Source organism: Scyliorhinus torazame, chromosome 13 (assembly GCF_047496885.1).
Source record: "Scyliorhinus torazame isolate Kashiwa2021f chromosome 13, sScyTor2.1, whole genome shotgun sequence".
Lineage (NCBI taxonomy): Eukaryota > Metazoa > Chordata > Chondrichthyes > Carcharhiniformes > Scyliorhinidae > Scyliorhinus > Scyliorhinus torazame.
The window spans coordinates 147,362,915-147,388,999 of record NC_092719.1 but is presented as its reverse complement, the minus strand read 5'-3'; the positions used below and the strand labels follow the sequence as shown (position 1 = coordinate 147,388,999).

Below are 26,085 nucleotides of genomic sequence, written 5' to 3'. Positions count from 1 at the left end.
GCACTGTCCTTTGAGCCACCCACCTGTCATGTGGCGCATCACCCGTTGTAGAAGGGGGTCAGCCGCAGTTTCCTGGCGAATACGGGCCAGACTGGAGTCGTCAGCTGGCAGATTTGCTGATGTGAAGGCCACCTGCGCTTCGACCTGACAGACGAACCCCTCCGATTCGGGCGGTGTGCTCACTGCTCTGGACAGGGCATCCGCAATGCTAAGGTCCTTTCCCGGGGTGTAGACCAGTTGGAAGTCATACCTCCTGAGTTTAAGTAGGATGCGCTGGAGGCGAGGGGTCATCTCGTTCAGGTCCTTATTTATGATGCTGACCAGGGGGCGATGGTCAGTCTCAACGGTAAACTGGGGGAGACCATACACATAATCATGGAACTTGTCTATTTCCGGTCAGCAAACCCAGCTACTCCTTTTCGATCTACACGTAGCGCTGTTCTGTGGGGGTCATGGCCCGCGAGGCGTTGGCGACCCATGACGCAGTGTCATCCCGCTGTAGGAGTACCGCCCCAATGCCGGACTGGCTGGCATCAATCAAAATTTTAGTGTCGCGAGATGTGTCGAAAAACACCAATACCGGGGCTGTGGTGAGCTTAATTTTGAGCTCCTCCCATTCCTTCTGGTGTGTGGGCAGCCACTGAAACTCCGTGGACTTCTTGACGAGGTGGCGCAGAGCTGTTGTGTGGGAGGCAAGGTTGGGAATGAACTTCCCCAGGAAGTTGACCATGCCTAGGAAGCGTAGCACTGCTTTCTTGTCTGCCGGCTGCGGCATGGCTGTAATGGCACTCACCTTGTCTGCATCCGGACGGACCCCTGACCGGGAAATGTGGTCCCCCAGGAACTTCAGCTCGGTTTGGCCGAAAGAACACTTGGCTCGGTTGAGGCGCAAGCCGTTTTCCCGCATGTGCATAAAGACGCGCTGGAGACGATTGATGTGCTCCTGTGGTGTGGTGGACCAGATGATGACGTCGTCCACGTAGACGCGCACCCCTTCGATGCCCTCCATCATCTGCTCCATGATCCTGTGAAAAACCTCGGATGCCGAGATGATGCCAAATGGCATTGTTATAGCAGAACCTGCTGAAAGGGATGTTGAAGGTGCACAGCTTTCAGCTGGACTGATCCAGTTGGACCTACCAAAAATCCTTCGAGGCATCCTGTTTTGTGAAGATTTTAGCCCGGGCCATTTCGTTCGTGATCTCTTCCCATTTGGGTATGGGGTAGTGTTCCCTCATTATGTTGTTGTTGAGGTCTTTTGGATCAATGCAGATCCGGAGCTCGCCGGAGGGCTTCTTAACACACACCATGGAGCTGACCTATGGCGTGGGCTCCGTGACCCGGGATAGCACCCCTTGGTCCTGGAGATCCTGCAGCTGCTGCTTGAGGCGGTCTTTGAGTGGCGCTGGGACCCTGCGAGGTGCGTGAATGACCGGGGTGGCGTCCGGTTTGAGCCGAATTCTGTAGGTGTAGGGCACTGTGCCCATACCCTCAAATGCATCCTGGTTGTGGGCGAGGAACGATTGGAGCTGTGCCCTGAATTCTGCATCCGGGAAGTCAGATGTGCCTTCTGGAGACAGAGCATGGTCTCGTTGCATGAGGTGGAGAACCTTGCATGCCTGTGCGCCTAGCAGGGAGTTCTTTGATGATCCGACTATCTCGAATGAGAGTGTGGCCTTGTGTGTGTTATGTGTCACTTTGAGCTGGCAGGATCCCATAGCCGGGATAACATTCCCATTGTAGTCGACCATCTTGCAACGAGATGGCCGAATTGGTGGTCTGACCTTCATGGCGTAGAAGGCTGACCATGCTATGAGGTTGGCGGAGGCGCCAGTGTCCAGACGGAATGTTATCGGTGATCGGTTGACCGTTAGGGTGGCACACCATTCATCACCCGGATTAACAGTGTTCACTTGCAACGGCTGGTGGGTCCTGGCTGGAGACATCCGGTTCCCATCAATGACCGCAACCGGTCGTTTGTGTCACTGGTCTGGATATCGTCTGGGCACGACTCGTAGTAAGGAGGCTGAATGGTCCGCACGTCCCTGCGAGGTTGTTGGAACTGGGGAACATTGGCAGGTTGAGCTGCTCGACAGCAGGCAGCGTAGTGGCCCATCTTGCGGGACATTGCCGCTTTAAATGTGCGGCTCCGCAGTTGCCGCACATCGTGACGTCATGGCCACCGCGCATGCGCAGTTCGGTCTTGTGTCGAGCGCGCCTGCGCATCACGTCCCTCTGTGTCGTTTTTGGTGCGCACAAACGCGGGAGGCCTCGAAAAGCGCGCAAAATGGCCGCCCTCGTCCGGGCCGCGGGCCGGGAGGAACTCGATCACCTGGAGCCGTTCAGCCTCATAGGACGCCTGCCTCACCGATCCAGCCACGTAAGACCCCTGCCGCGCCGATTCGGCCGCTTGAAATTGGGAGTAGCGGCTAGTCACGTTTTCATGCAGGACGCAGGCTTCGATTGCTGAGGCTAGGGTGAGGCCTTTTATTTTTAAGAGCTGCTGGCATAGGGTGCCCGAGGTGACCCCAAAAACGATCTGGTCCCGAATCATGGAATCGGAGGTGGTGTTGTAATCGCAGGACTGCGCGAGGATACGGAGATGCGTAAGGAAGGATTGAAAGGGCTCAACCTTACCCTGCAGGCGCTGCTGGAAGAGATACCTCTCGAAACTCTCGTTGACCTCGACGTTCAAGTGTTGGTCAAGTTTGAGAAGGGCCGTCTTGTACTTGATCTTGTCCTCACCTTCCACGAACACCAGGGAGTTGTAGACATGGATGGCGTGTTGACCTGCCGTGGAGAGGAGGATGCCGATCTTCCTGGTGTCCGAAGCGCTCTCTTTTTCGCTGGCTTCCAGGAAGAGCTGGAAGCGCTGTTTGAACAGCTTCCAATTAACGCCGAGGTTTCCAGCGACTTGTAGCGGCTGCGGTGTGCTGACGGTGTCCATGGCGCAGGATGGCAGATTCCGGAGGATCCGTAGGTAGGTCCCACAGTTACTCCTGGTACTATGATGTGTTGGGTACACAGACGAACCAACACGGTTGCGAATGGTACAACTCAGTTTTATTGCTGACATTTATTTACAGTGGTAAACTGGTGACTGAGGTTCGATCATAACCCTAGAATCTGTGGACCTATTCCTAATACTATCTTGTAGTGGCACTCAGCACATGGTGGGTGTCTGAGTGGCTTGCTATGAGCTCTGTGCCCTGAGCTGTCTCCTGCTGGAATGCCCAGGAAGTGTCGTGTTCCCTGTTTTGTACTGTGTATGCTCTTGCCTGTGGTGTTGTGTGTGTGTTGATTGGTCCATTGATCAGTCCATCAGTATGTATGTGCAATGATGTTTCCCTGAATATCATGACTACCCTCTTAATATTTCTTTTGTTAACCATTCACTTATCCTTTGTGCCTGCCGGGTGGCTTAGGTTGAGTTCCTATGCTGCAAAGCTTGGTTAAATGCAAGTTGTTGTTGTAAACACTCAGAACATGATGTTCTGTCGATTTTGGAATAATCCTGAAATAATTTAGATCCAGGGGGAAAAACCTGTAGTTTAAATGTCACCTGTATCTTTTTTTTCAATGTACCAATCTCCCACAATTCAAAAGAAACTTAAAATATAAATGAAAAATGAAAATCTTTCTGCAGGCATTTGATCCTTCCTTCCCAGCTTCTCTCTCTCTGCCCTATGTTCATTTCAAATTTTACTTTTCCTCGATTTAATCCAACTTATTCTAATGTTCATTTTTGATGCATGAAACATTCAAACCTAGAAGGAATGGAACAAAGGTGAGTAAATAGTGTTGACATGTCAGTCAGCAATGATCTAATTGAATGAATGATGTGGAGATGCCGGCGTTGGACTGGGGTGAGCACAGTAAGATGTCTTACAACACCAGGTTAAAGTCCAACAGGTTTGTTTCGAAATTATTTTCAGGATTATTCCAAAGCTAGTGATTCGAAACAAACCTGTTGGACTTTAACCTGGTGTTGTAAGACTTCTTCCTGTAACTGAATGAAGGAACAGACTCGAGAGGCTGAGTGGCCTAACTTTTATGCCAGTCAGTGGCAACATGCAGAACTCTGCAACTGAACAGGTAAACTCCACTGTGCCACAATATTGATGCTATGTTCTTAAGTGAACACCTAACTCTTGCTATGTCTGTCAATACCAACAGGTATCCAATTATTGTATTGTCATTATTTGAACCTGCACGGGTTTTACGGGATAGGGATGATTAACTACCTTGTGGATTTTGCAGAATATGAGCTTCTCCAATAAGGGGGCGGGGAATCCTTAACAATACTTGGCTTTGTATAAATAGAGTCGGCCAGTAAGGCACCTACTAGAAAAGACACAGATCCCTGGATAGATCAGTTATCTTCAGAAACTGAAGGTGCAGGGAAATAGATGGCACGCAAGCCATAAAAAAACATTTATTGTTTAGCTGTCAGTTAATGTTCACACTAACACAATTTATTAAGGTCTGTATCAGGTTTGTCCAGCTCCCTAGCCTGCGAGTCATAACCCGGCCCCCAAAGCCTCTGTATACAGTCCACGGACTTACTCTTCAAATTACCAGTAAGTTGAATGAAAGATTTGCTTGTGCCATCAGATTGATCTCTGCTGCATTTGCTGCTGATGGGCAATTTGCGACAGAATCAGTGCCTGGTTGGACAAGTGAGAGGTTTCGTAAAGGTGATGATTGTCTGCACCTTTGTTTTCTGAGCATGCACTCTCTTGCCCTCAGTGCAGACATCAGTCCCTGAAAGAGCACAGGGCCAAAATGGCAGCACGAGCAGGGAGGACACCAGGCCTTCCATTTCCTCCCTCCCAAAAATCGACCCACAAAGTTGACTATGGAAGGAGAAAACCCAGGTAACCCGCTTCCGATACCTGCTTGAGTATGAATTCTGCCGAGCTCAGTGCAGAATGTGCACCTCCAGAGGCGATTGCAAGGTCAGTATTTGTCAAACCCAACTGCTTAGATAAGACCTGACCCCCCAACCTTTCCCTGCTTTGCCTGGCTCGTTCATTCTCTTGCTTTGCTGTTTTAGCAAAAAGGCAACAGAATGGTTGAACTGGTGAACTCTGCTGCTTTGCACATTTTAATGAGCATTTTGATATTATTGAAATGTATTGCTTTGACATCGATATTTTTGGTATTCATCTTTATTCTTAATGCTGTATCAAACTTTTTTGATATCAAGCTGAAACTTGTCCATCAAATTCTTGAATGAGAAAATATTTTAAATGAGGCCGTCCACCCGTAAAGGTGGGACAAGCTGGGTCTATAGTATACTTGATACTATCACAGGTGGCATACAATACTGGGTTGAAAGTTCAACTTTTGGGGTAGCTGCAGTGTAGTTTTATGAATACAAACTGAACAGTATGGCCTGGTCCTTTATCTACTGTACCTGCTAGAAGTTGGATGCAGTCAAAAAGGTCCAGTAAATCGGGATTCCCATGCAATCTGTAAAGTTTTAATGTAACTTCCTAGTTTGTGCGATGTCACAATTGGTTCTTGCCCAGAAACTAACCTGATTGACAGGCTTCACTTCAAAATCAGGTGTGGAGCAGTGCGATGAATGCCTTAGGGCAGGTCTGCCCATGAGGTCAGAGGCCAGGGGGGGGGGAACATGGGGATAATGTGCAAACCCCACACGGATAGTGACCCGGGGCCGACAAACCCAGGTCCTCAGTGCCGCGAGGCAGCAGTCCTAACCACTGCGCCACCCGTGCTGCCCTCGATCACAGGGATTGATTAAACAGGCACACTGGATCCATCCATGGAGGAGGTGTTACTGTGTCTGCCCAGCAGTAACGTGCATATCGCTGCCTCTGAGTTTCTCCGGCTCCTGGATGCCGAGCCCTCCATAGTCAAAGTGGAAAAGCTGAATAAGTTGAAAACCTCATGTGTAATATTTAAAGAGCCAACCAGCGACTTTGGAGTGGGTCAGTCACTCACCCAACTTCACACCTCAGTTAAAGTCAGAAGCACCGTGAGGCAGTAATGCTAACCGCTGCGTCACCGTGCCATACAGAAGCCAATTTTATATCTTTTAAACACTCTAACCCCCCTCCCCACAAAACACACAGGTCACACCCCTCTCCCCGACACATACACAGCTGCCTAATTCCAGCCCCCAAATCGCATGTCCAATTTGATTGTTGCATTTTATAAAGGGTGTGCATGTATGTTAGAGGACCCAATAGACATTTGCAAATGATGAAAGATCCTCCTGTTTAAACCCCGTATGCTCCCTGCGTTCCCCCTTTTTTTCTCGCGATTACAATTTTTATCCATGGATGATTAATGGGCCTGCGACTTTAATGCAGACTTTGCCGTTAACTCAAGCCGGAGAGATTAGAGATGACTCATTTTGACTGACTTGACTGGTGGCCAATGAACTGGCTCAAAATGCTGGTCTTTGCTGATAACCAGTGGTGATCTGTTCTGAGTTCTCTGGAATGTCTCTCTCCTCAGTGAGGCTGTGTTGTTTTAGTTTCGCTTTCAGTTCAGAAGCTGGATGGGGCATTTCTGATTTTCTCTCTCTGAAATGATGAAAACTCTCTAAAGTTCCAGCGTAAGAACTATTCTCTTTTGTCAGTAAGGCTGGATGTAAATATACAGAAACTGCAAAGGGTTGAGATAGAAATTCGGGCTGGAAGCTGGGTTTGATGTGAAACAAAGAGACTTAAGAGAGAAGTAGACTCAAAGGTGGACCTTTGAGTTGAAGGCCTAATTTATAAAGGCTGAAGTGTTCTCCAGAAGAAATCCTACTGCCTGTGAGCACCGATGAATGTTTCTGCTAGAAGACCATCATCAACTGTATACCGGTGGCTTTGATCAATCACAGTGCTGGGAAAAAAGCCTGCGGCAAAGAATTCAACATCGAAAGCAAGGGCTCTTTTTTTATCTTAATCCTTATAATTTTACCCCTTTCCACCCTCTGTGTTTGTCTGTCTTGTTTGTTTGGGTAGAGGGTGGGACAGTAAAAGGGGGTGGTAGTAGGTTAGCTTGCCATAATGCTGTTGTATTTACTGTATATTTAATCTTTATTTCTTTTATAAAAAGATAGTAATTATGTTTCAACTATCAAACCTAATCACTGTAGATTATTGAGCAGCCAAGGCCAAAGGTTTGGGAAATTTTTAGGCTAAATATTGGTTAATTCACTTGTGTTGTGTCTTCGGGGCCTGTGGGGCTGGAATTGACCGCGCATTAGCCTGGGATGTTGTAATAATGACAACAGATGTGTTGTACACATCGGGACAGCTTTCTTCTTTAACAAGTACTGTACCCTGCCAAGCAGATCTTTATTCCTGGTTAGGGGAAGAAATTCTTATTCCTGAATAGGCAACTGCAAACTGACATGTTTCTTACATCAGCTATAGAAATTGACATAATAAGTAAAAGTTTAAAGGCACTCATGTAACTTTGAGATTTTCTTCAATGAAAAGGTATCAAAGCAACCCATCCCTTAACTATAGTGGAATGTTCTCTGGCATTAAGTCAAAAGCAACTTAACTCAGAATTTACATATTAAGCGTGACTATTTAGTAATCGTAATTTTAGCTGTAAAGGAAACAGCAAAAAGATGCAGTATGTTTTTATCCAGACAAAGCCTGCAGACCTATAATTCTCCAATTATAATTACATTTATTATAAATAGCCTCACTTTGAGTGACATATTACTCAAGTTTCAAGAAAATTCCTAAAGCTTTCAAAACAGCAGACATACAGATGTGAACCACACCCCTTCCCCAGTCTGCTTATGTAATGGACAACGGCTGCTAGCTCAAACATCAAAATGTCTCAGAAAGGGCAAAAAATGTATTTACACCTTTAGTTAGAGATAAAGGGTGGGTGGCAGGGTATGGAATCTTATAACTTCATCAATTGTCCATAATCTTTAAAAGAGAAAACATACAAAGCAAAAAAGCAACTATTTAGTTCAGGCAGAATTACTGCAATCTGGTTCTAATATCTGAGATACAGAGCAAATTATTTTTGACAACAAAAAAAATTAAGTTTTCAATCTTTACTGAACTAATCTTTACTTAACTAGTACCATTACTAGTAGTTGCAAAGTACCATAATAACCAATTTAAGTCATTAAAGCTATGCTGCATACAGTACTTGAAGAGTCATAAAAAATGCATAATCACAGACCAAATCCTGCACAGCAGAAGCAAGAAGTGGAGCAGATTGATGCTGTCACATTGTTTAAACCGCATTCTCTTCAGAAAAAAAAAATCAGTCTCATCCAAGTTCAACAGCACAACACATATGGATGGCAGCAATCTTACTGTCTTGCTATCTCAACTAGCTTTCCTGACTGGGCACCATGCCAACAGGAGTAGACCGCCCCTCATTGTCACTTCTATAGTGTGGCGCTTGCACTAACTGCTGTTATTCTAGGCTTCAGGAAATATTCTAACCACTGGATGGTCTCCAGTGCTGTGCAGTAATGAGTTGCAGATTTGAGCTGTTTGGTGCACATATGCTGGGACAATGCTATGGTGTGTACAGCACAGTAGTTCAAATGCTGCCTACACAAACTAAAGGAAAAGGACCCTCAGCTCCCAACAGAAAAAGCCTCAGACTTTGAAGAAAGGTTAGCATTCATCTCCCACCATGATCCTCATTCAGTCAGCCGTCAGAGAAAGAGAAAACACTATGCTATTTGACCTTAACGTGAAACCCTTTAAGACACACAAAGATTTTACTTTAAATCATTATTAAGATGTGCAAGACGCCTCGAGATTTTTTTCTGCATAACCTTGTGGATTTCTGTTCATTAAAGGAATCTGACGCAATAATAAAGGCTAATGTTTAACAGTCTACATTCTGAGCTCCGCTTATTTCTTATACCCACTAACAATGTGCAATGCTTGAAAAGTCCACGTCATGATGCTTTAATCGTTTTTTTTAAATACATGTTTTATGATCCTACAGCAGTAGCTATTTTTCATCCTTTAAGAAAATTACGCAAATGAGGAGAACTTTGAATAGAGAGCAGTTTGTTACATCTCAATGTACAGACAATTCTCATGTACACTAATCCAAAACATTATGATTTTGTTCCACATCCTGCTACACAGTTTTGTTTGATAGTGTTTTTTCCACACAAATGAAAAAGCCTCAGAGTACATAGTTCTTGCATTACCTCATGCCTACATGCAATATGTTGACTTCACTTGTTTAAACTACACATTAAGAAGTTCATTGTGGAACCATGTGGACATAACATCTTCAACACAGCTGCACATCACATAAACCGCAATAGGTGGCAGCAGCCTTCCCATGATTCCAAACAGAATAGAATATTATTTCCACAATTTTAATGCCCCTGCTTGTGGCAGTGCTACAAAATAAAACTATATTTTTCCACAGTGCTAGTGGACTATCAGCAAGGGTCCAACGCTGTGGTTCCTAATTACCTTCTTCTTCACTCTTGATCCTGTGGCTCTCATAATTAGTTACCTGGGGCTGCAATCCAATTTGAAGTGATGACAAGAAAGTGATCCATGAAAAGTAATAAGTTAAATCCAATTTCAGTCTGCCTCTAATTAAATGCACATGGAACTAATGACTCAACCCTACCATTTCAGTGATAATGTTAATTAGCTAGGTGGGAGTCTCTTTTGCAGCATTCTATGGGTAAACCAAGTAATGGGGGAGGGGAAGGGATACATATAATATTTGAGGAAAACTGTTAGCAATTTGCACACTTCTGGTCAATCCAGTGCACTTAGTTTGTCTTTTGTCCCTGCTAAAAAAAAATGTTATGTGCTTTGACTCAGCTTGGGGAATTGAGTTAGATATCTTTAGGCAATGTTTTGCATTCCAATGTGAAAAGCTGATAATATCTGCTTCATATAGCCTGCAAACACCGTATTTGAATTTGTTTCTGTGAGCATAACTGAAAACCAGTAATGGCTCAGGAAGAATGATACTTTGTTGACTTAAAATAAAAGCACTCAAAGTCTGAAGTTTATAAAGTAGGCTTAAGAATTTAGACCAGCAAACAACAAGTAATTGGACCAATTAATACTCTGGAATGAATATCGCTTCAGCTTTCAAGAATTGCCATCTTTATTGATTTACTGTCAATAACGTTTTTATGCAAGTCAATTCAAAAGCATTCCTACATATTGGACCAAATCTAGTAGGTAGGTCCATTATCCTTACAATTCTGATGGGGGGTGGGGTTGGAGAAGGGGGTATGCAAAAATGAATGTAGCTATGGTTTGTGACAAAATATTTACATATGTAGTCGTGTTTCAGGTGTTGAGGAGGGCAGAGAAGGAAAGTAATGTCTAAATTCAATTTGGATTGTATCAATCAATTGATTGCGAAGATTATTTTCATTGCTGCCATTGAAGTTACTAATTTTTCTTTCTACTTTAGTGAAGAAAGACAACTGTCAGCATTGTGTTTAACAGTCACTCAAGGCTACTCATGAACAGCCTTAATATTAGTTCTTCAACTGCAGAGGACATGAAGCTTGAATGCTCTGAATTACAAATCTGATTTTAACGAAAGATCCTTTCATAACTTAAGTTACCATACATTGCTTTGAGGAGCGATGCAAAGATAACTTACTTTTATATATAAGGTTACAACTGAAATTTGATCTTCCACCAAAGAATTTGAAGAGTTAATCCAATGAGAATTTTATGGAGATCCCACGCACAACTACTAGTTTGTGTTGAATTATCTGATATCTCATCTTCCGGGTGGGAAACAGGAGTTGGGACAGTTTCTAGGTTCCAAACCTGACACCAAGAAGAGCAAATGTCACTCTTCGGGATTTTGAATAGGGTGCAACTTTAATCAGCATGGAGATAGCCCCTCTGCTCAGTTCAAACGTGGGTTCAATCGAGGCATTCAAGAGGGCATTAAATGATTACTTGTTTAGAAACAATGAGCAGGGCTATGGGGAGGGGGGTGGTTGGCATTAAGTCATGATACTTGTTTGGAGAGCAGCAGCAGACATAGTGCGACAAATGGTCTCCTTCTGCCCCGTAACAATTTATCGTAGAATCATTACAGTGCAGGAGGCCATTCGGCCAATCGAGTATGCACCAACCCTTCGAAAGACCACCCTAACTAGACCCATTCCCAACCCTATTCCTGCAACTCTACCTTAAGGGCCAATTTAGTGTGCACAATCCACCTAACCTGCACATCTTTGGACTGTGGGAGGAAACCGGAGCATCCGGGGGAAACCTGCGCAGACCCGGGAAGAATGTGTCCACACAGACAGCTACCCGAGGTCGGAATTGAACTTGGGTCTCTGGCGCTGTGAGGCAGCAGTGCCAGCTTCTGTGCCACCATGCTGCCCTTGTGCCACCCTCTGTGGTTATGGGCAGCAGGTGGGTTCTCAAAGCTAGACGGTCTATCATAGGTCTTCTAGTTTTAAAGTAGAAGCAGGCTGCAGTAAAGAGTAAGTAACTAAGATGCCGTTTCAACATGGAGGTGCCCTCTCACCAAACTTTTCAGAAGTTTAATTATAACACTGAAAAAGCAGGCTGGCCAGAATGGGGTGGGGTGAGAATCTTGCTAGGGGACATCCTTTGGCTGCACCCACATCAGGCACCCAGGCCAGGAGTGCCTGTAGGCCTCCCTGAAGTATCCGCCCCACTGACCTTTCTCTGAGTGTATACATTCAGGCAGTAAAACTGTCCCCTGTCCCACCGGGAAACTGGAAGCCAACTTAACTTTAAAAAAATCTTGTAAGTCTTCTTTACCCCTGGCTAACGCAATTGGCTATGCGCCTCAATGAGGCAGAGAGCACTATTGGCTCAAAAAACCCTTCAGCAAAAAAAAAAAGGGCAGTGCCAGGGGCAGAATCAGGAAATCGGTATGCTAAGCGACGCTGGTATTTTTAGGCTCCTGAACTTGGCGGGCCACATAAATACAGCGCTGTGTGTGTGTGGAGACCAGGGCTCTGGTCATTGGAGGTGCACATAATTAAAATTTCCAAATATAAAATTGAAGCATAAATTACTTTTAGTTTTTTCTTTTTTTAATATTGAAAGTATAGTGGCTGATATAAATCTTTCTTTACCATGAAAATGTTGTAATCCTAGCTCAAGATCATTTTACTCAAACCCAATTGAGGGAAATGTAGATTTTTTTTAATGTACAATTTTAGTGAGGCCAATAAAATGACAAGAATGCATATTGCTGTAGTGCATTTCATGTGTACATTGTGAGTAAGAGATAATGCAGCATGCAAAAGTAATTCATGGTATTAACAGTGTTAGATTTATATATAAATATCAAAGTAGCATTAGAATAAATATAGTATGCATTTAATTATTCTTTGAATGCCTTAATAAAACTGAATTTTAATAATGATACCTCAGTTCAGTGGCACCAAGCCTTCATAAGATCAAAACTGATCATGTAATAGAACCTTCTATAAGAGTATCCTGCATAACAAAATTCCTAGTTTGACTATGAACAGTGGCTCGATTGATCCTTTCAAATTATTTGAACCTTCACAAATAAGCTGAAAGGTCAAAGCAGTCAGATTTGATTTTCTAAGGGAGACTTTAAGACATCAACAATACAACAAAGCACTTCTTCAATACCTAACATCAGATCTCTTTAGCACAATAGATCATTAAAAATTATGCTGCATCATTCCATTAAGTTTAGCACATGACAGCCACTCAAAGTTGCGCACTTCACATTCTTCTAATCTAAGAATGGTTCAAATATGCACACATACAATATTACATCTGTAATCTGAAAATATACACTTACCTGTAGGGTCGGTTGCTTGTCATTTCCTTTGGGAGACTTTAACCCACTGGCTTGTTGCTGCAGCAGGAGCTGTCGTGCAACTTGAAAAGCCTACATAAAAAAATAACATTCACCTTTTAACCATAAATAGATCCATTGGGACAATTTACTACTCTATCACACAAAGAAGTTACCGCAAATGGCATTTCATAGAGTTTGGTTTACTGCTCAAGCCTCCACAGCTAACACCCTTAAAGAATTTTTTTAAATAGATAAATGAAATTTATTTCGATTGATGACAGTGTCACATGTAATTCTGCAACATTAAATTCTGGAAGTCTCTTTAATCTTAACATGCTTTTATTGAACATACAAAAAAACCTACATTCCGATGTCTCCTTTTCGCACTAAAAGAGTATTCCATTTTCAGACTATTTTGATGGATGGTTGTCAGTAAATATCAAATTTTCCAAAGGAACAATGCATTATGAAGAGCTGGCTAGAATGTTACAAAACAGCTAAACCCTTGGACTGTGAGTGGGAAAATAATAAAATGGGATATATTAAAATATCTTACAAACCAAAAAAAATCATGAAAGCAGCCCTAATAATACAAAACATTGGACGTGAAGAACATTATTGGCCATTTGTTTACTTACAAATATGACACTACTTGGGATAATTAAAAATTGAATTAAAGATTCTACTGCCTTTTCATCAAAATAAACCAAACAATGCTAGCTTTAAAAGATTTCCAATGCACTAAACCATGCTCTGGCTGCTGGAAAAATAAAACCTAGCATAGTCGTTTTATGCCCAAGCTACTCCCTTTTCCTTCTGATAAATAAGCAAACTTAAGACTGTCCAGAATAAACAAAACCAACAAGCTGGGAAATTCGATGACCATCAGAACTATGAAGATACCAACAAAAAGCAACCCACAGTTCCCACAGTGATTTTTAGTTCCACACCTACATCAGCATTACATCTGAGTAAATAAATTCAGTCACTCTTTCCATTCCCTTCCCCCATGTGATTACTCCTACTATTAAACAAACAGTTCAGACCAGTTCCAAACATCTGACCACTGTTAAACACAAAAGACAACTTTTATGGAGTTACATTTTATTTTGAAAACATTAATTATATGTGCTTTGGCAGACGGGTTGTTCTTTGTTACTACCTGTTATTTGACCCTGTTAAGCAAACCTTCTTTGGTTGTACAGTCATCCTCATTATTTATACATAAAACCCGAATGATAAAATATAAATTGATTCTTCGTAATATTTTCCTTATTCCTCAGCATGACCTAATTTACCATCAATTTAAGGTTAAATCATAACATTTGCATCTTTCGACAGCTCCCCTATTCAGCTCATTGGGACTGTTTAATTGGCAGATTTAATTCTGGATATGACACAAATAATTACAGAGTGGGGAAGTTTACCGAAAGATCTTAATGCCTCTAAATTTCCGTTGGCTTGCAGTTGTTCTTTGGCTGTTGCTGTGAAGCGGGGGCTGAAGAATGGTGTAAAAATGTTGAATAAACAGGAAGTGCTATGCAGCTGAAGCACAGTGAAATGAAAATATACTGGAAGGCTGCCCTTTTTGGCCAGCTAAAAAGGCCCGTTTCTACAGTAGCAATGCCCATATATGTAAATGACAAATAAACAAAAGTGTACAATAGCCATCTTGACTTTGTTCTCAAATTTATCCCCGACTCTATTCATGATACTGCTGCTTTCTGTCAGGTGAGTGCCTCAGTAACAAAACATCTCCTCGTAAAGAAAACCAGTGCCTGCTTTGCAAGACTCCAAGGCAAGACAGCTTGTAAAAAGATGAGCTGCCACACAAACGTTTACTATAAAAGTGGAACAAAATTCCTTTAGAAATATTATTTCTGTTGTGGCAACTGCCTGCTGGCTCACAGGGACTGATCTGTTATTTTGCACGTAGTCTCTGCCTGTCTGTCATCCTGGGTGCTAATACTCTAGTAACATAACTCATTGGGAACTGTCATGGGGATGTTTACACAAGACTGTTCCTTTCTTCATACACGGAAATTTTTTCTGGAATTCATCTTCTTTTGATCTCACATTCAAAGCAACACCACTGTGATAGACATACAAGTCTTAAAGTAAATCCAGACACTAGGGATAAACCACCAGAGGCTGACAGACAGCAGCATCTAAAGCTCACAAATGGGGGTAACAGCATGTTGTCTGAGTATGTATTATGGCAAAAGCAAGATATATATTCGGTGGAGCTGACTGTCCATGTATTAAAGTTCAAAAATGTGTGGCCATAGGACCAGTATATTAGCTTAGAAAAACACAGACATCATAAGTCAAAATAACTATTATACAGACAGAAGTTTGTACTCTAAACTGATAATCGATGTACATGGGACTCTGAAAATATCAAATAAAATCTCCATTGCATAGGTGACAAGTTGCAAATGCTAGTTGTGAAGATAAACTGGCATTTTATTTACGTTTGTAAATCTTCTCACACCAGCTCATCAAAATGGATCCCCAACCTTCTGGGAATGTATGTGAGAAGGCCACAGGCTCTCCCCATAACTTCTGTTGCCAATGTTTGTTTCTAATTTGGTCACAAGGAAGCATGTTCTTTCAGTATGTTCCCTAGTTGGACGTGCCATCTAGTGGCTTGACTGTGAATACGTAAATACAGATCCAACTTCTCGATTTGAATTGAGTCTTAAAATCTTCACTCAATATTATGCAAAGTGAACAAAATCAATTCCTCCAGTGTTCTCTTCAAGACACTGGCATCATAATGGAATATTTCTTCTTGGATTCCAGCATCCCTCTGGTATCCTACTGAAGTGACCATTCTTTGTATGCAAGCCTAGACAGCTAGTAATGACAAGCTGCAAAGAGACATTTTGTCCTCATCCAATGTTTCTACCTGTACACTTCGTAGCAGTAGTAACTGGACATCAATTAACAGCAGGAACTTCAGTTGATTTTTCCTTATACTAACTCAAGAGTGCTTGAGGTTAACTATAATGCTCTATTTGCTACTGCTGCTAATATTAGCTAATTTAGCATGGTTGAGACATGAAACTGGGACATTTTTCTTGAACACTTAAAAAATATATAATCTTCATTGTCACAAGTAGGCTTACATTAACACTGCAATGAAGTTACCGTGAAAAGCCCCTAGTCGCCACATTCCGACGCCTGTTCGTGTACCCGGAGGGAGAATTCAGAATGTCCAAATTACCTAACAGCATCTTTCGGGACTTGTGAGAGGAAACCGGAGCACCCGGAGGAAACCCACGCAGACAGGGGGAGAACATGCAGACTCCGCACAGACAGTGACCCAAGCCGGGAATCAAACCTGGGACCCTGGAACTTTGAAGGAACAATACTAACCACTGTGCTACCCCTTAGTACACAGCAGATAGCACATGCCCATTGGGCCATCAAAGCTGCCCTAGACAAAGCATTTGTGATGGCTAATGGACGTACTTTTCTTTTGCAGTTAAAACTGAATAAAAACATGCTGCCAATAAAAACATCTGTATGTTTTTATGATATAGAAAAGGAGGAATAGTTTGAATCATCTTCTGTAGCTGCCTGATGGTCATCTTTTTCGTTGATATCAGCACTTTCAGTCTTTGACTTTAAATATCCTTTATAATTCAAAATAGATATTCCCAAATAACGTAAATCTAGCTCTACAATTTGCAGTTGTATATATATTGATAGAATACCTTTACTGAGTAGGTTACAACCTTGAATACATATTCAATAGTTGTCCTGCATTAACTACTGTAATGCTTTGATGATGCAAAGATCAGCAAAATTAGATGCTGTCATAAAACAATCAATATTGAAAATGTTGCAATCTAGCTCAAAATTGAATTAAATAATGTAATTATTTTGTAATCAAATAACACTATTTAATTGTTTATTGTAATGATGTTTTTCCACCATTTTTCGTAAGAGGTTCAGATTTAAATACAAAATGAATTTGGGATATCTTTATTCTTACTTCCTAGGAATGAAGTATATAGGGTAATGCTGGGCACATCACATTTCTGTGTCACAATGTAGGGAAATGCAGGGAGAAGTCTGTGATAGCCTAAATGATGCTAATTCCAGGCTTCAGAGACAGTCTACAGTAGAGAGGCAAATGTACAATTATCACTGCAGAGGTGTTTAGAGTCTGCTCTCTCAGACAATGGACACCTATTTGCTTTGGGGAAATTTAAGGAATGCTTTTAATCATGTGAAGTGATCAATTGAAAACAAATAAAGAAATCATGTGGACAGCATGTTCTCAAGAGCACCTTGGTGCCACAAATGGTAAAATAAGTGTTCATATTTAGTATTCCCTTCACAGAGTTCTTCACTTAGTGCTTACAAAAGTGTGCAGAGTTGAAGCAAGCTACTTCACAAGGAGAAAAAAGTAGTCATGCTGCCTTAACAAAGAGTCATCCAAACTCTAAATGCTGGCTCCCTTCTCTCTCCACAGACCTGCTGAGATTGTCAAGTATTATCTGTTTTGGTCCAATTCAAGAGTAGCTTTTGCTAACCAAAGCAGAAAAAAACAAAGCAGGGGCTGGTTTAGCACAGTGGGCTAAACAGTTCACTTGTAATGCAGAACAATTCCAGCAGCGCGGGTTCAATTTCCGTACCAGCCTCCCTGAACAGGAGCCGGAATGTGGCGACTAGGGGCTTTTCACAGTAACTTCATTGAAGCCTACTTGTGACAATAAGCGATTATTGTTATTAAAAAAGGAAACAAGATAGATGCTTGTTTAAAAGGGAGAACAAAATCTAAAAGAAACACATTAAGGCAAAAATAAATGCTGTACAACAGTAAAATACTCTAGTTGCAGAGAAATAAAGGCAATCAAAACATTACAGACCAAGACGGAAAGGAACAAGGACTCACCCAGCTTTCATGACAACGTATTTATAGGGTTGTATAAATTTCCCACCTCAATTTTAAAAACCTAATTAATCTTTTCAAATTCTTCCGTGGCCTCACCTCTCACCATCACTGTCCAGAATTCTCTGTCCGTTCACTGGTGGCAGGATTCTCTGGGCCCAGCAGCGATGCAGCCCCGCCCATGGGATTCCCGGCGGCGTGGGGTGGCTTCAATGCGAATTTCCATTCACAGGGAAGGGAGCAGAAAGTCCGCCACCAGCGAATGGCATGCTGCCTCCCGCTGCCAGGAAACAAGCAGCTGGGAAACCAGAGAATTCAACCCACTGTGACCCCCTCCAGCCGTCTAAGCCTTCAAGGCCTCTTTGCTCCTCTAATTCTGGTCTCTTGCGCGATCCAACATTAATTCCCACATCATTGGCAGTTGGGATTTCAGTTGCTTTGGCCCGACAGTCTGGGATTTATCCCTAAACCTCTTGGCCTCTACCTTCCTTCTCCTCCTTTAGGATGTTGCTCAAATTTTAGTTCTATTGATAATTAAGTGATACATCTTTCTGTGGATCTGATTACGTTTCTTTGGATGATATCCTACACTAAAGGTGTTATACAAATGCAAGTTGCTTTTGTTGTATGACCCCCCGCGCCCCCCCCCCCCCCCCCACCCCCACCCGTGGGTAACATTTTAATGATTTGTTCATTACAGTCTAGGTAATTAAGGCTAAGGTGTTGAACATTTTGGTAAACACGGTAGCACAGTGGTTACCATTGTTGCTTCACAGCTCCAGGGTCCCAGGTTCGATTCCCCGGCTTGGGTCACTGTGTGTGCGTAGTCTGCACGTTCTCCCAGTGTCTGCTTGGGTTTCCTCCAGGTGTTCCGGTTTCCTCCCACATGTCCCGAAAGATATGCTTGTTAGGTAACTTGGACAATTCTGAATTCTCCCTCTGTGTACCCGAACAGGCGCCGGAATGTGGCGACGAGGGGCTTTTCACAGTAACTTCATTGCAGTGTTAATGTAAGCATACTTGCGACAATGAAGATTATTATAACTCCAGTTTTTAATCAAGAATGGAGGGATTTAAAATTCTGAGTACTTAGACCAGCTTTTGGGTGGTAAAGATTCACAAAACTGAAGACTGCTCCAGAGAATTTGTCACACATCCACAACAAAATTGGTAGGGACTTGCACACATGCTGTGTAACTGAGCTGCACACCCATCACAAAATTATGGGGAGTTTGTACAGACAGTGCCATGGACTCAGATACACACACACACTGCATATTTGTCACTAGATTTCCAACAGAAACTGATGCAAACCATAAATAAGAGCTGAATACTAAATCAGCACTGACAAAAAATTTAAAAACCTTCCACTTACAGTTGCTTGCAGCTGGACCCACCACTATGATGGAAGTGCAAATGCTTGTATGGAGATGGAAAGTGATTTTGTACATGTGCATATGGAGATTTTTTTTACCTCATTTAAGTATTTAATTCTAATTTGGGCCAAATTTTGCTAAGCAGTTCAAAATTGGTGCACACTCTCAGAAAATGGTGAATTTCCATGTGTGCAGTACTGAATTAAACAATTTCTGAATATGGAAGTTATTTTCCAGAAATAATTTATTTCTCAAACAGCAAATACTCAGGAATGTGCAAATACACATACTGGAATGTATTCTTGCTAACAATCAGGAATGGGAATACTAGTCAATTTTCCCCTTCCTGCCCAAGTTGTTCATCCTTATCACTGCATCAGTTAACTTCAAACAAATTAATGTTTAAGGCTAGCACCTCTTTGGTGTACGGCCCTGAAGCAAACAATGCAGTGCATTTCATCACTGAACCATGACAGTGGCTTAACACTAAGGGCTTGATTCAACGAAATGGGAACAAAGTCCCACAGCGAGCGTGCTTAGCTCGGTGTTTCCCAGCACACGCAGCCGAGAAACACATGGCTATACAATGCGACTCGAGGCTGGATATGGCCCTGTTTTGTACACTGGGAGCTCTGCTCGCCGGAACTCCCCAGTATGCCGCGAGATCGGGATTTTTAAATGGCATCCCAATCTCTGATGCCCCCAAATTGATCCCTGACAACCCCCCCCCCCCCCCCCAATCCGAATGCAATATGGGGGTGGCTCCTGACCCATCCCCGGCACCCCGACAACACCCGCGCGGGGCACCCACGGCCTGATCATGCGCATGCATAAAATGCCAACCTGGCAGTGCCCACGCCAGCTGATAATGCCACCTGGGCACCTTGGCAGTGAAAGACTGGCAACCAGGTGACACTGACAAGGTGCCAGGCTGGCCCTGCCAGGGTGCCCAGGTGGCACTAACAGTACCAGGGCACCACCCTGCCCAAAGGACATGCAGCTGGGGGCCTTTGGGAGATACCCACAAGTGCTGTTGCATCTGGTCCCCGTTGTGGGGACCAGTGCTGAACGGCGTTCGCCCGAGGTCTCCGAGGTGAAGGGGATGAATCCCAAAGCGGTCGGAGGGCAGTCTGACCCCAGGGACTGTGGTCGTACAGACAGGTCCCGTGCTTCTGGAAAGGGCTGTTCCATCGATGTTGCAGATGCAGGTGCTGTGTCTGGGACTACATGATAGGGTGTCAGCAACCATACAGCACCTGCAGGTGTAGTTGGAGGAGACAATCGCCTGCAGGAGCAGAAGGTCCTGCAAACCATACATGTCAACCAGGCCAACACCGCACGGTTGGCGTCCAGGATGGAGGCCTTGGGTGTGAAGGTTTCAGCCATGCATCAGAATGTCTAACGGCCTGGGACACATTGTGCGGGTGGTGGCTGAGTCACAGGACAGGGCAGCTATGTCACAGGCAGCCATGTACCAGGGCCACATCGACTTTCCTGCGGCGACCCAGAGCATAGCTCTGTCTCAATGGGCTGCAGGCACTGAGAGGATTGGCCTGGTGCTGGCTGACCTGAGCCAGATACGGGGGGACCTGGCACGATCGAGGAGTGACGTGGCCCAGTCCAAGAGGGATGTGGCCCAGTCCCAGAAGGACATGGCACAGTCCTGTGCTCCATGGTCGCGAGCATGGAGGCTCTGGTCGAGACAGGAGAGTGTCTCCAGGATTGGCAGCGCCAGGTGACGGTGGATCCACCGGAGCTCGCTCCTGTCTCACCCCCGTCCCAAGGGCTAGCTCGGAACCATCGAGCACCTCAAAGAGGGTGGAGGTGATGGGGTCTGTGCCAGTGACATTCGCAGGGGAGATGTCAAAACACCGCAGCACCTCTGAATTGCCCCACCTATCCCTTACGCATCCGATGGGCAGCAGGCAGAACAGGGTGACACCATGCCACCTGTGACACCCGAAGGCTGAGCCTGGTCCATTCAGAGGATGGCTGCCAAATGAGACCCAGGTTACAGAGTCGGGTACGCAGCCTGTCACTTCCACTTCCAATGTACTGTCTGGGGGACCGCCTAGAAGTAGCATTAGAGCACGTAGGGTTAGAAAGTTAGACACCTGTTAAGTTGGCACAGGTGCAGCACATAGGATAACATTAGGGGCTAGGGCCTGGTTAATGTAGATAGCACTGTCACAAATAACACATGTTCACTGATGTTCTGAACTGCCTCGACCCTTGTGTGAGGGATGGGTTGGGTGCCGAGGATATGCCAGTTGGGGAGGCCCCAATGTGACGACCCTGGGCCAGAGATACGGGTATGCCAGGTGGTAGGGCCACCACTGCATGACCAGTCACTGCTCGCCACACCCCGCCGCTCGGAACCCAGTCTACCCCCATCCCCCCACAAGGACTGTGGGCCTGTGTGATATAATGGCTAGCATGCATGCAGGCATCACCCGGAAGGACAGTGGTATGTGACACCGGGTCAAGGGTTCAGATGTCGTCAGGCATTGCAAAGAGGATGTCAGATGTCGTCAGACATTGCAAAGAGGATGTCATCATCCTCTGCACCATGGACCAGATCCGCTGATGCTGGCGACCAAGGGCCAACACCCTGTGGTGCATCTGGTGGGACGCTCAGAGGGGGGATGTGGGTTCTGGGGTTGAGTGAATGGAGGGGAGCTGTGGTTTGTGGGGATGGTTGAGCTGCCGGTGGCCAGGCCCCCTAGTCGCCGAACCTGAGGCGATTAGATTGTCCCGTGCGCAGCGACCCTGGCGGACACATCCTGCGACCACCTGTACCTGGCCGGGCCCCATATCCTGCCCATCCTGGCCCTCCTCCGCATCCTCCTCAGCGGAAGAGGCCGTTCCTCCAACTCCTCCCCCAGCATGTCACCCCTCTGCTGTATGATGTTGTGGAGGATGCAGCAGGATGCATGTATGATGTGGGAGACCCTCCTTGGGTTGTATTTGAGGGCCCCTCCAGAATGGTTCAGGCACCTGAAACACACCTTCAGGAAGCCGATGCACTGCTCAATGACACCTCTGGTCACTGCATGGGCATTGTTACTGCGGTTTTCCATGTCGGTCTGGGGCCTCCGGATAAGCGTTGTCTGCCACCACCACAGCAGATAACCCCCGTCGCCCAAGAGCCAACCCCTCAACTGAGCACCGTCGAGTATGCTCAGACAAAGCGCCGCGCCTGGACAGCGGGCGCAGACGTGCACATTGAGGGACTGGAATCCCTTCTGATTGATGAAGGGAATCCTATCATGCGCCGATGTCCATTGGGGGGACACGTGTTTCATCGATCACCCTCTGAACCTGGGGCATGCCGGCGATGATGGCAAATCCTGCTGCCCGGGCAACATGGTGGTCTCGGTCCATGGCGAAAGCCAATGTATTGTGCCGCCTGGGCATACAGGTCATCTATTATGACAAGGATACACATGTGCACGGAGGTCTGGGAGATCACAGCAGGTGCCTGGAACGACCCCATGGCATAGAGATTCAGGGCAACCGTCACCTTGATAGCACCAGTAGTGGGTGGCCTCCCCCATACAGCCATGGTTCCAGTTGCACCATGATCTGGCACAGATGTCGCTGGTCTCCCTGTTTAGCTGCAGTCAGCATGTCCTGTCTGGCAGATCCTTCACAACGCGAGCTCCGGTATACACGAGGCATGATGCGATGCCTCCTTCCCAACGCCTCCTCAGCCTGTTGGGTGGCCAGGTCCCCATCTTTACCGGCTGGCTGCTGTTCCTCTGGGGCAGGATCCATTTCTGCAAGGACCTCCCCTAGCAGCTCCTGCAGCCGCCAGAGCTGCGACAGCAGGGCAGATGCCAACCACACTCGGCTGTACTCCGAACTCCATTTTATGCAGGAGGTAGAGGGGTAGAGATGTTAGCATGGAGTGCCAGCACCTGATGGGCCAGTGGCTGCGCTGGGCCACACACATTCTTTTGGTGAGGTCTGGGGGTTTCTGGGAGGGTGGGGGCATCCATACAGCCAGAGGTGCTCTGCACACATTTAATGGACACGGTGAGCAGTCAGTGGAGTGCAGATGGCTGCCTTGCAGGCCGTGACAATGGCGACCCGTGCCCAGCCCCCCCGGTCCCGAGGGAACACCCCAAACCCACGGCCCATTTCCTGGGCATCCCCCACTACTCCTTCTGGCCCTGGCAGATGCCCCCCAGCCCACTGTTGCGTCTTTAGAAACTTTTCTTACCTCTTCCCTCACCCTCAGCAGCTCTGGTGGCTGGTTCCGTTTTTAAATACCACAAGTGACCCACGCCGGCGTCACTTCCACCTGGTGGAAGTAGAGCATCACAGAAGGCTGGAGACTACTGGGCCGGGCCCGTTATGATATGTTAACAGCTCTTACTGTGCAGTTTGCATGCGCACACCAGCATGTGGCATGGAACGTATTCACGTCACGATAAAGGTGCCAGAACATGGCATTCTATTGGGCACTCGGTGCCGACCTTGATTTTGGCTGATGCACAATTCTCTGCCTGATCGTGATCCACATCAGTGGATTGAGAATCCCGCCTTGCTGAACTCAGTGGTGCAGAGGGATCTGGGTGTCCTGCTACATGACTCAAACAGGGTAGTGATTAGGAACACAAATGGAATGTTGGTGTTTATTGCAAGGGGAATGGAATATTAAAATATGTAAGTTTTACTTTGACTATACTGGGCCTTGCTGAGACCACATCTGGAGTATTGTGTAGAGTTTGGTCCCTTATTTGAAAAAGGATATAATGGGTGTTAGAAGCTGTTCAAAGGTTCAGTTGACCTCATTCCTGGGATGAGGGCTTTAACAGGTTGGGCGTAAGCCCATTGGAGTTTGTAAGGATGAGAGATGATCTGTTTGAAACATATAAGATCCTTAGAGGACTTGAGAGGGCGGACTAGACCAAGACGACACAGTTTAAGAATCAGAGATGTCCCTTTTAAGATGGAGATGAGGAGGAATTTCTTTTTTTACTAGGATCATTAGTTTGTGGAATTCTCTTTCCCAGAGAGCAGTGGAGGCTGGGTCATTGAATTTATTCAAGGCTGAATGGGGTAGAATTGAGTCAAGGATTATGGGGGGCAGTCAGGAAAGTTGATTTTAGTCCATAATCCGATCAGCCATGAATTATTATTGAATGGTGGGGCAGGCTTGAAGGGCAAAATGGCCTACTCTTACTCCTAACTCACGTTCGGAGATGGGGTGGAGAATCCGTTTTGGCGCACAAAATCGGGACCGGCACTGATTTCACAATTCTCAGCCCCCCGAAAATCTCCACCGCCTCAGGCCATTGCCTGAGGCCCACCACGCAATGTTCCGTTGCTGACTGGCCAAATTCCTGACGGCGTGGTTCTAGCATGGTCCCACCGTCCGTGATCCTCGCGTGGCGGTTGCGGACTCAGTCTGGGGCCGCCACAGTCTGGGCCGATCGGCGGGCAGGGGGGGCTTCATTCGGGGCTGGGGGGCAATGTGTGCGGGCAGTACGGGGCACGCGAACGGCCGATGTGGGACACTATTTTGCTGGTCCAGGTCCGCAGACCGAGTCCGCCATGGAGCACGGCGCAGCCAGTGGAGGCCTCTGCCACGCATGGCCTCTGACCCGGAAGTGCGGGGTCCATATCAGCAGCTAGAGCTGCAAGTTCTAAGACAGCTGCCTGCTAGCCCCCAGCAAAACAGGGAATCTGTGGACTTTTGACACCAGTTTCCCTGGCGTAAAAGACCACAGTTTTCCCGACGGCGTGGGGACATAGTCCCATAAACAGAGAATCCAATCCTCTATGTTCTTCATACAACATGAAATATTGTTCAAGGGAACTATCAAGTAGAATTTCATTGTACTCTAATAGGGTACCACACTTTTTTTTAATCATAAAGTCGTAGCAATACTGAAATAGGTATTTGAGTTATACTAGACACGATAATCCACGTATTAAACTGTAGCAAACAGAGGGATACAAGTTAGAAATACATTTAAAAGAGAATGTAACTTGTAGATGTTTATGCATCATGCCAATGGGCGTGATTGAACAGCCTCGTCGCACCCGATTCGGCAACGCAACGCGGCCGTTAAATCGCATGAGAGGCTTCTTGCCAGATTTACAATGCTATGGAGTCCTCGCGGGATCTCGTTAGATCTTGCGGTCTGGATCTTGCTCTCGCTGGATGGAATCCATATTTGCATATTTAAGTGAACCGTTAGCGTCACTTAAATACGTCTACACCGGAGTACCCCAGGCTGGCAGCGCTAAGGTGCCAGATTGCCCATGCCCGGGATCAGGCACAGGGGGGCCCCGCCCTTGTGAGGGAGGACTCAACGACCCCGTAATCGGTAAGTGGGGGGGGGGTCCAGAGATTGGGGCGGCATTTAAAAATGCAGGAACTGAAGCTAAGTGCGGCCTTAGAGGGGTGTCCCTTGGAGAAGTCCCCCAAAAAAGAGAGTCCCATTTAATAGCAGGGCCGTTTGCGGCACTGTAGGCTCCCTGCGGGCTGTTCGCACCCAAAATGGGACTCTTTTTTTGTTAAATCATATCCAATGTGTTCACATTTTTTTCAAAGTAGATCATTTGTTGGTAACTTATTATTATAACTTCCATGATAGATCTAAATCGTGTGTTTATAAGTTCAGTCCAACATGCACTTGAAAACTGGTTTGGTAAAGATACATGCGAATGACTTGCAATTTATCATCCAGGTTTCAAACCAGAATTTTTTCATGTCATGTGGGTGGGTCACCAACAATCACCTGGTTCACCTACATTATTTTTCCAGCTACCAGCAGCATGTGACTATTATCATTGTTACAATCTCCCTAGAGACCCATAACTTTCAAAAATAAATTCAAACTCCCAGTTAATAGCTGAAAGGATGACACAACATAATTTCTCATTTTAAAACTTTTGCTGTAACAAAACAACTGCGACATTGGCGCAGACATGATGGGCCAAATGGCCTCCTTCTGCCATTTGTAACAATTCTGTGAAGAGACTAAAAGAGACTGGACGGGA

At 45.4% G+C, this 26,085-nt stretch overlaps 1 protein-coding gene across 19 annotated transcripts in view; it reads right to left on the bottom strand.

Annotated features, from left to right (window-relative positions):
- The window catches only part of foxp1b (forkhead box P1b), a 739,458-nt gene that overhangs the window by 255,252 nt on the left and 458,121 nt on the right, over window positions 1-26,085 (bottom strand). For 18 of the 19 annotated variants that reach the window (XR_011934140.1, XM_072472250.1, XM_072472248.1 and 15 more), the window contains one exon: window positions 12,787-12,876. Coding sequence is in view for 17 of the 19 variants with exons in the window: in XM_072472250.1 (XP_072328351.1) it covers window positions 12,787-12,876 (90 nt within the window). In the remaining 2 variants the exon portion in view is untranslated. Of the gene's footprint in view, window positions 1-8,178; window positions 8,264-12,786; window positions 12,877-26,085 lie in introns of those variants that run through there. The other variant, XM_072472267.1, reaches the window with a different exon arrangement.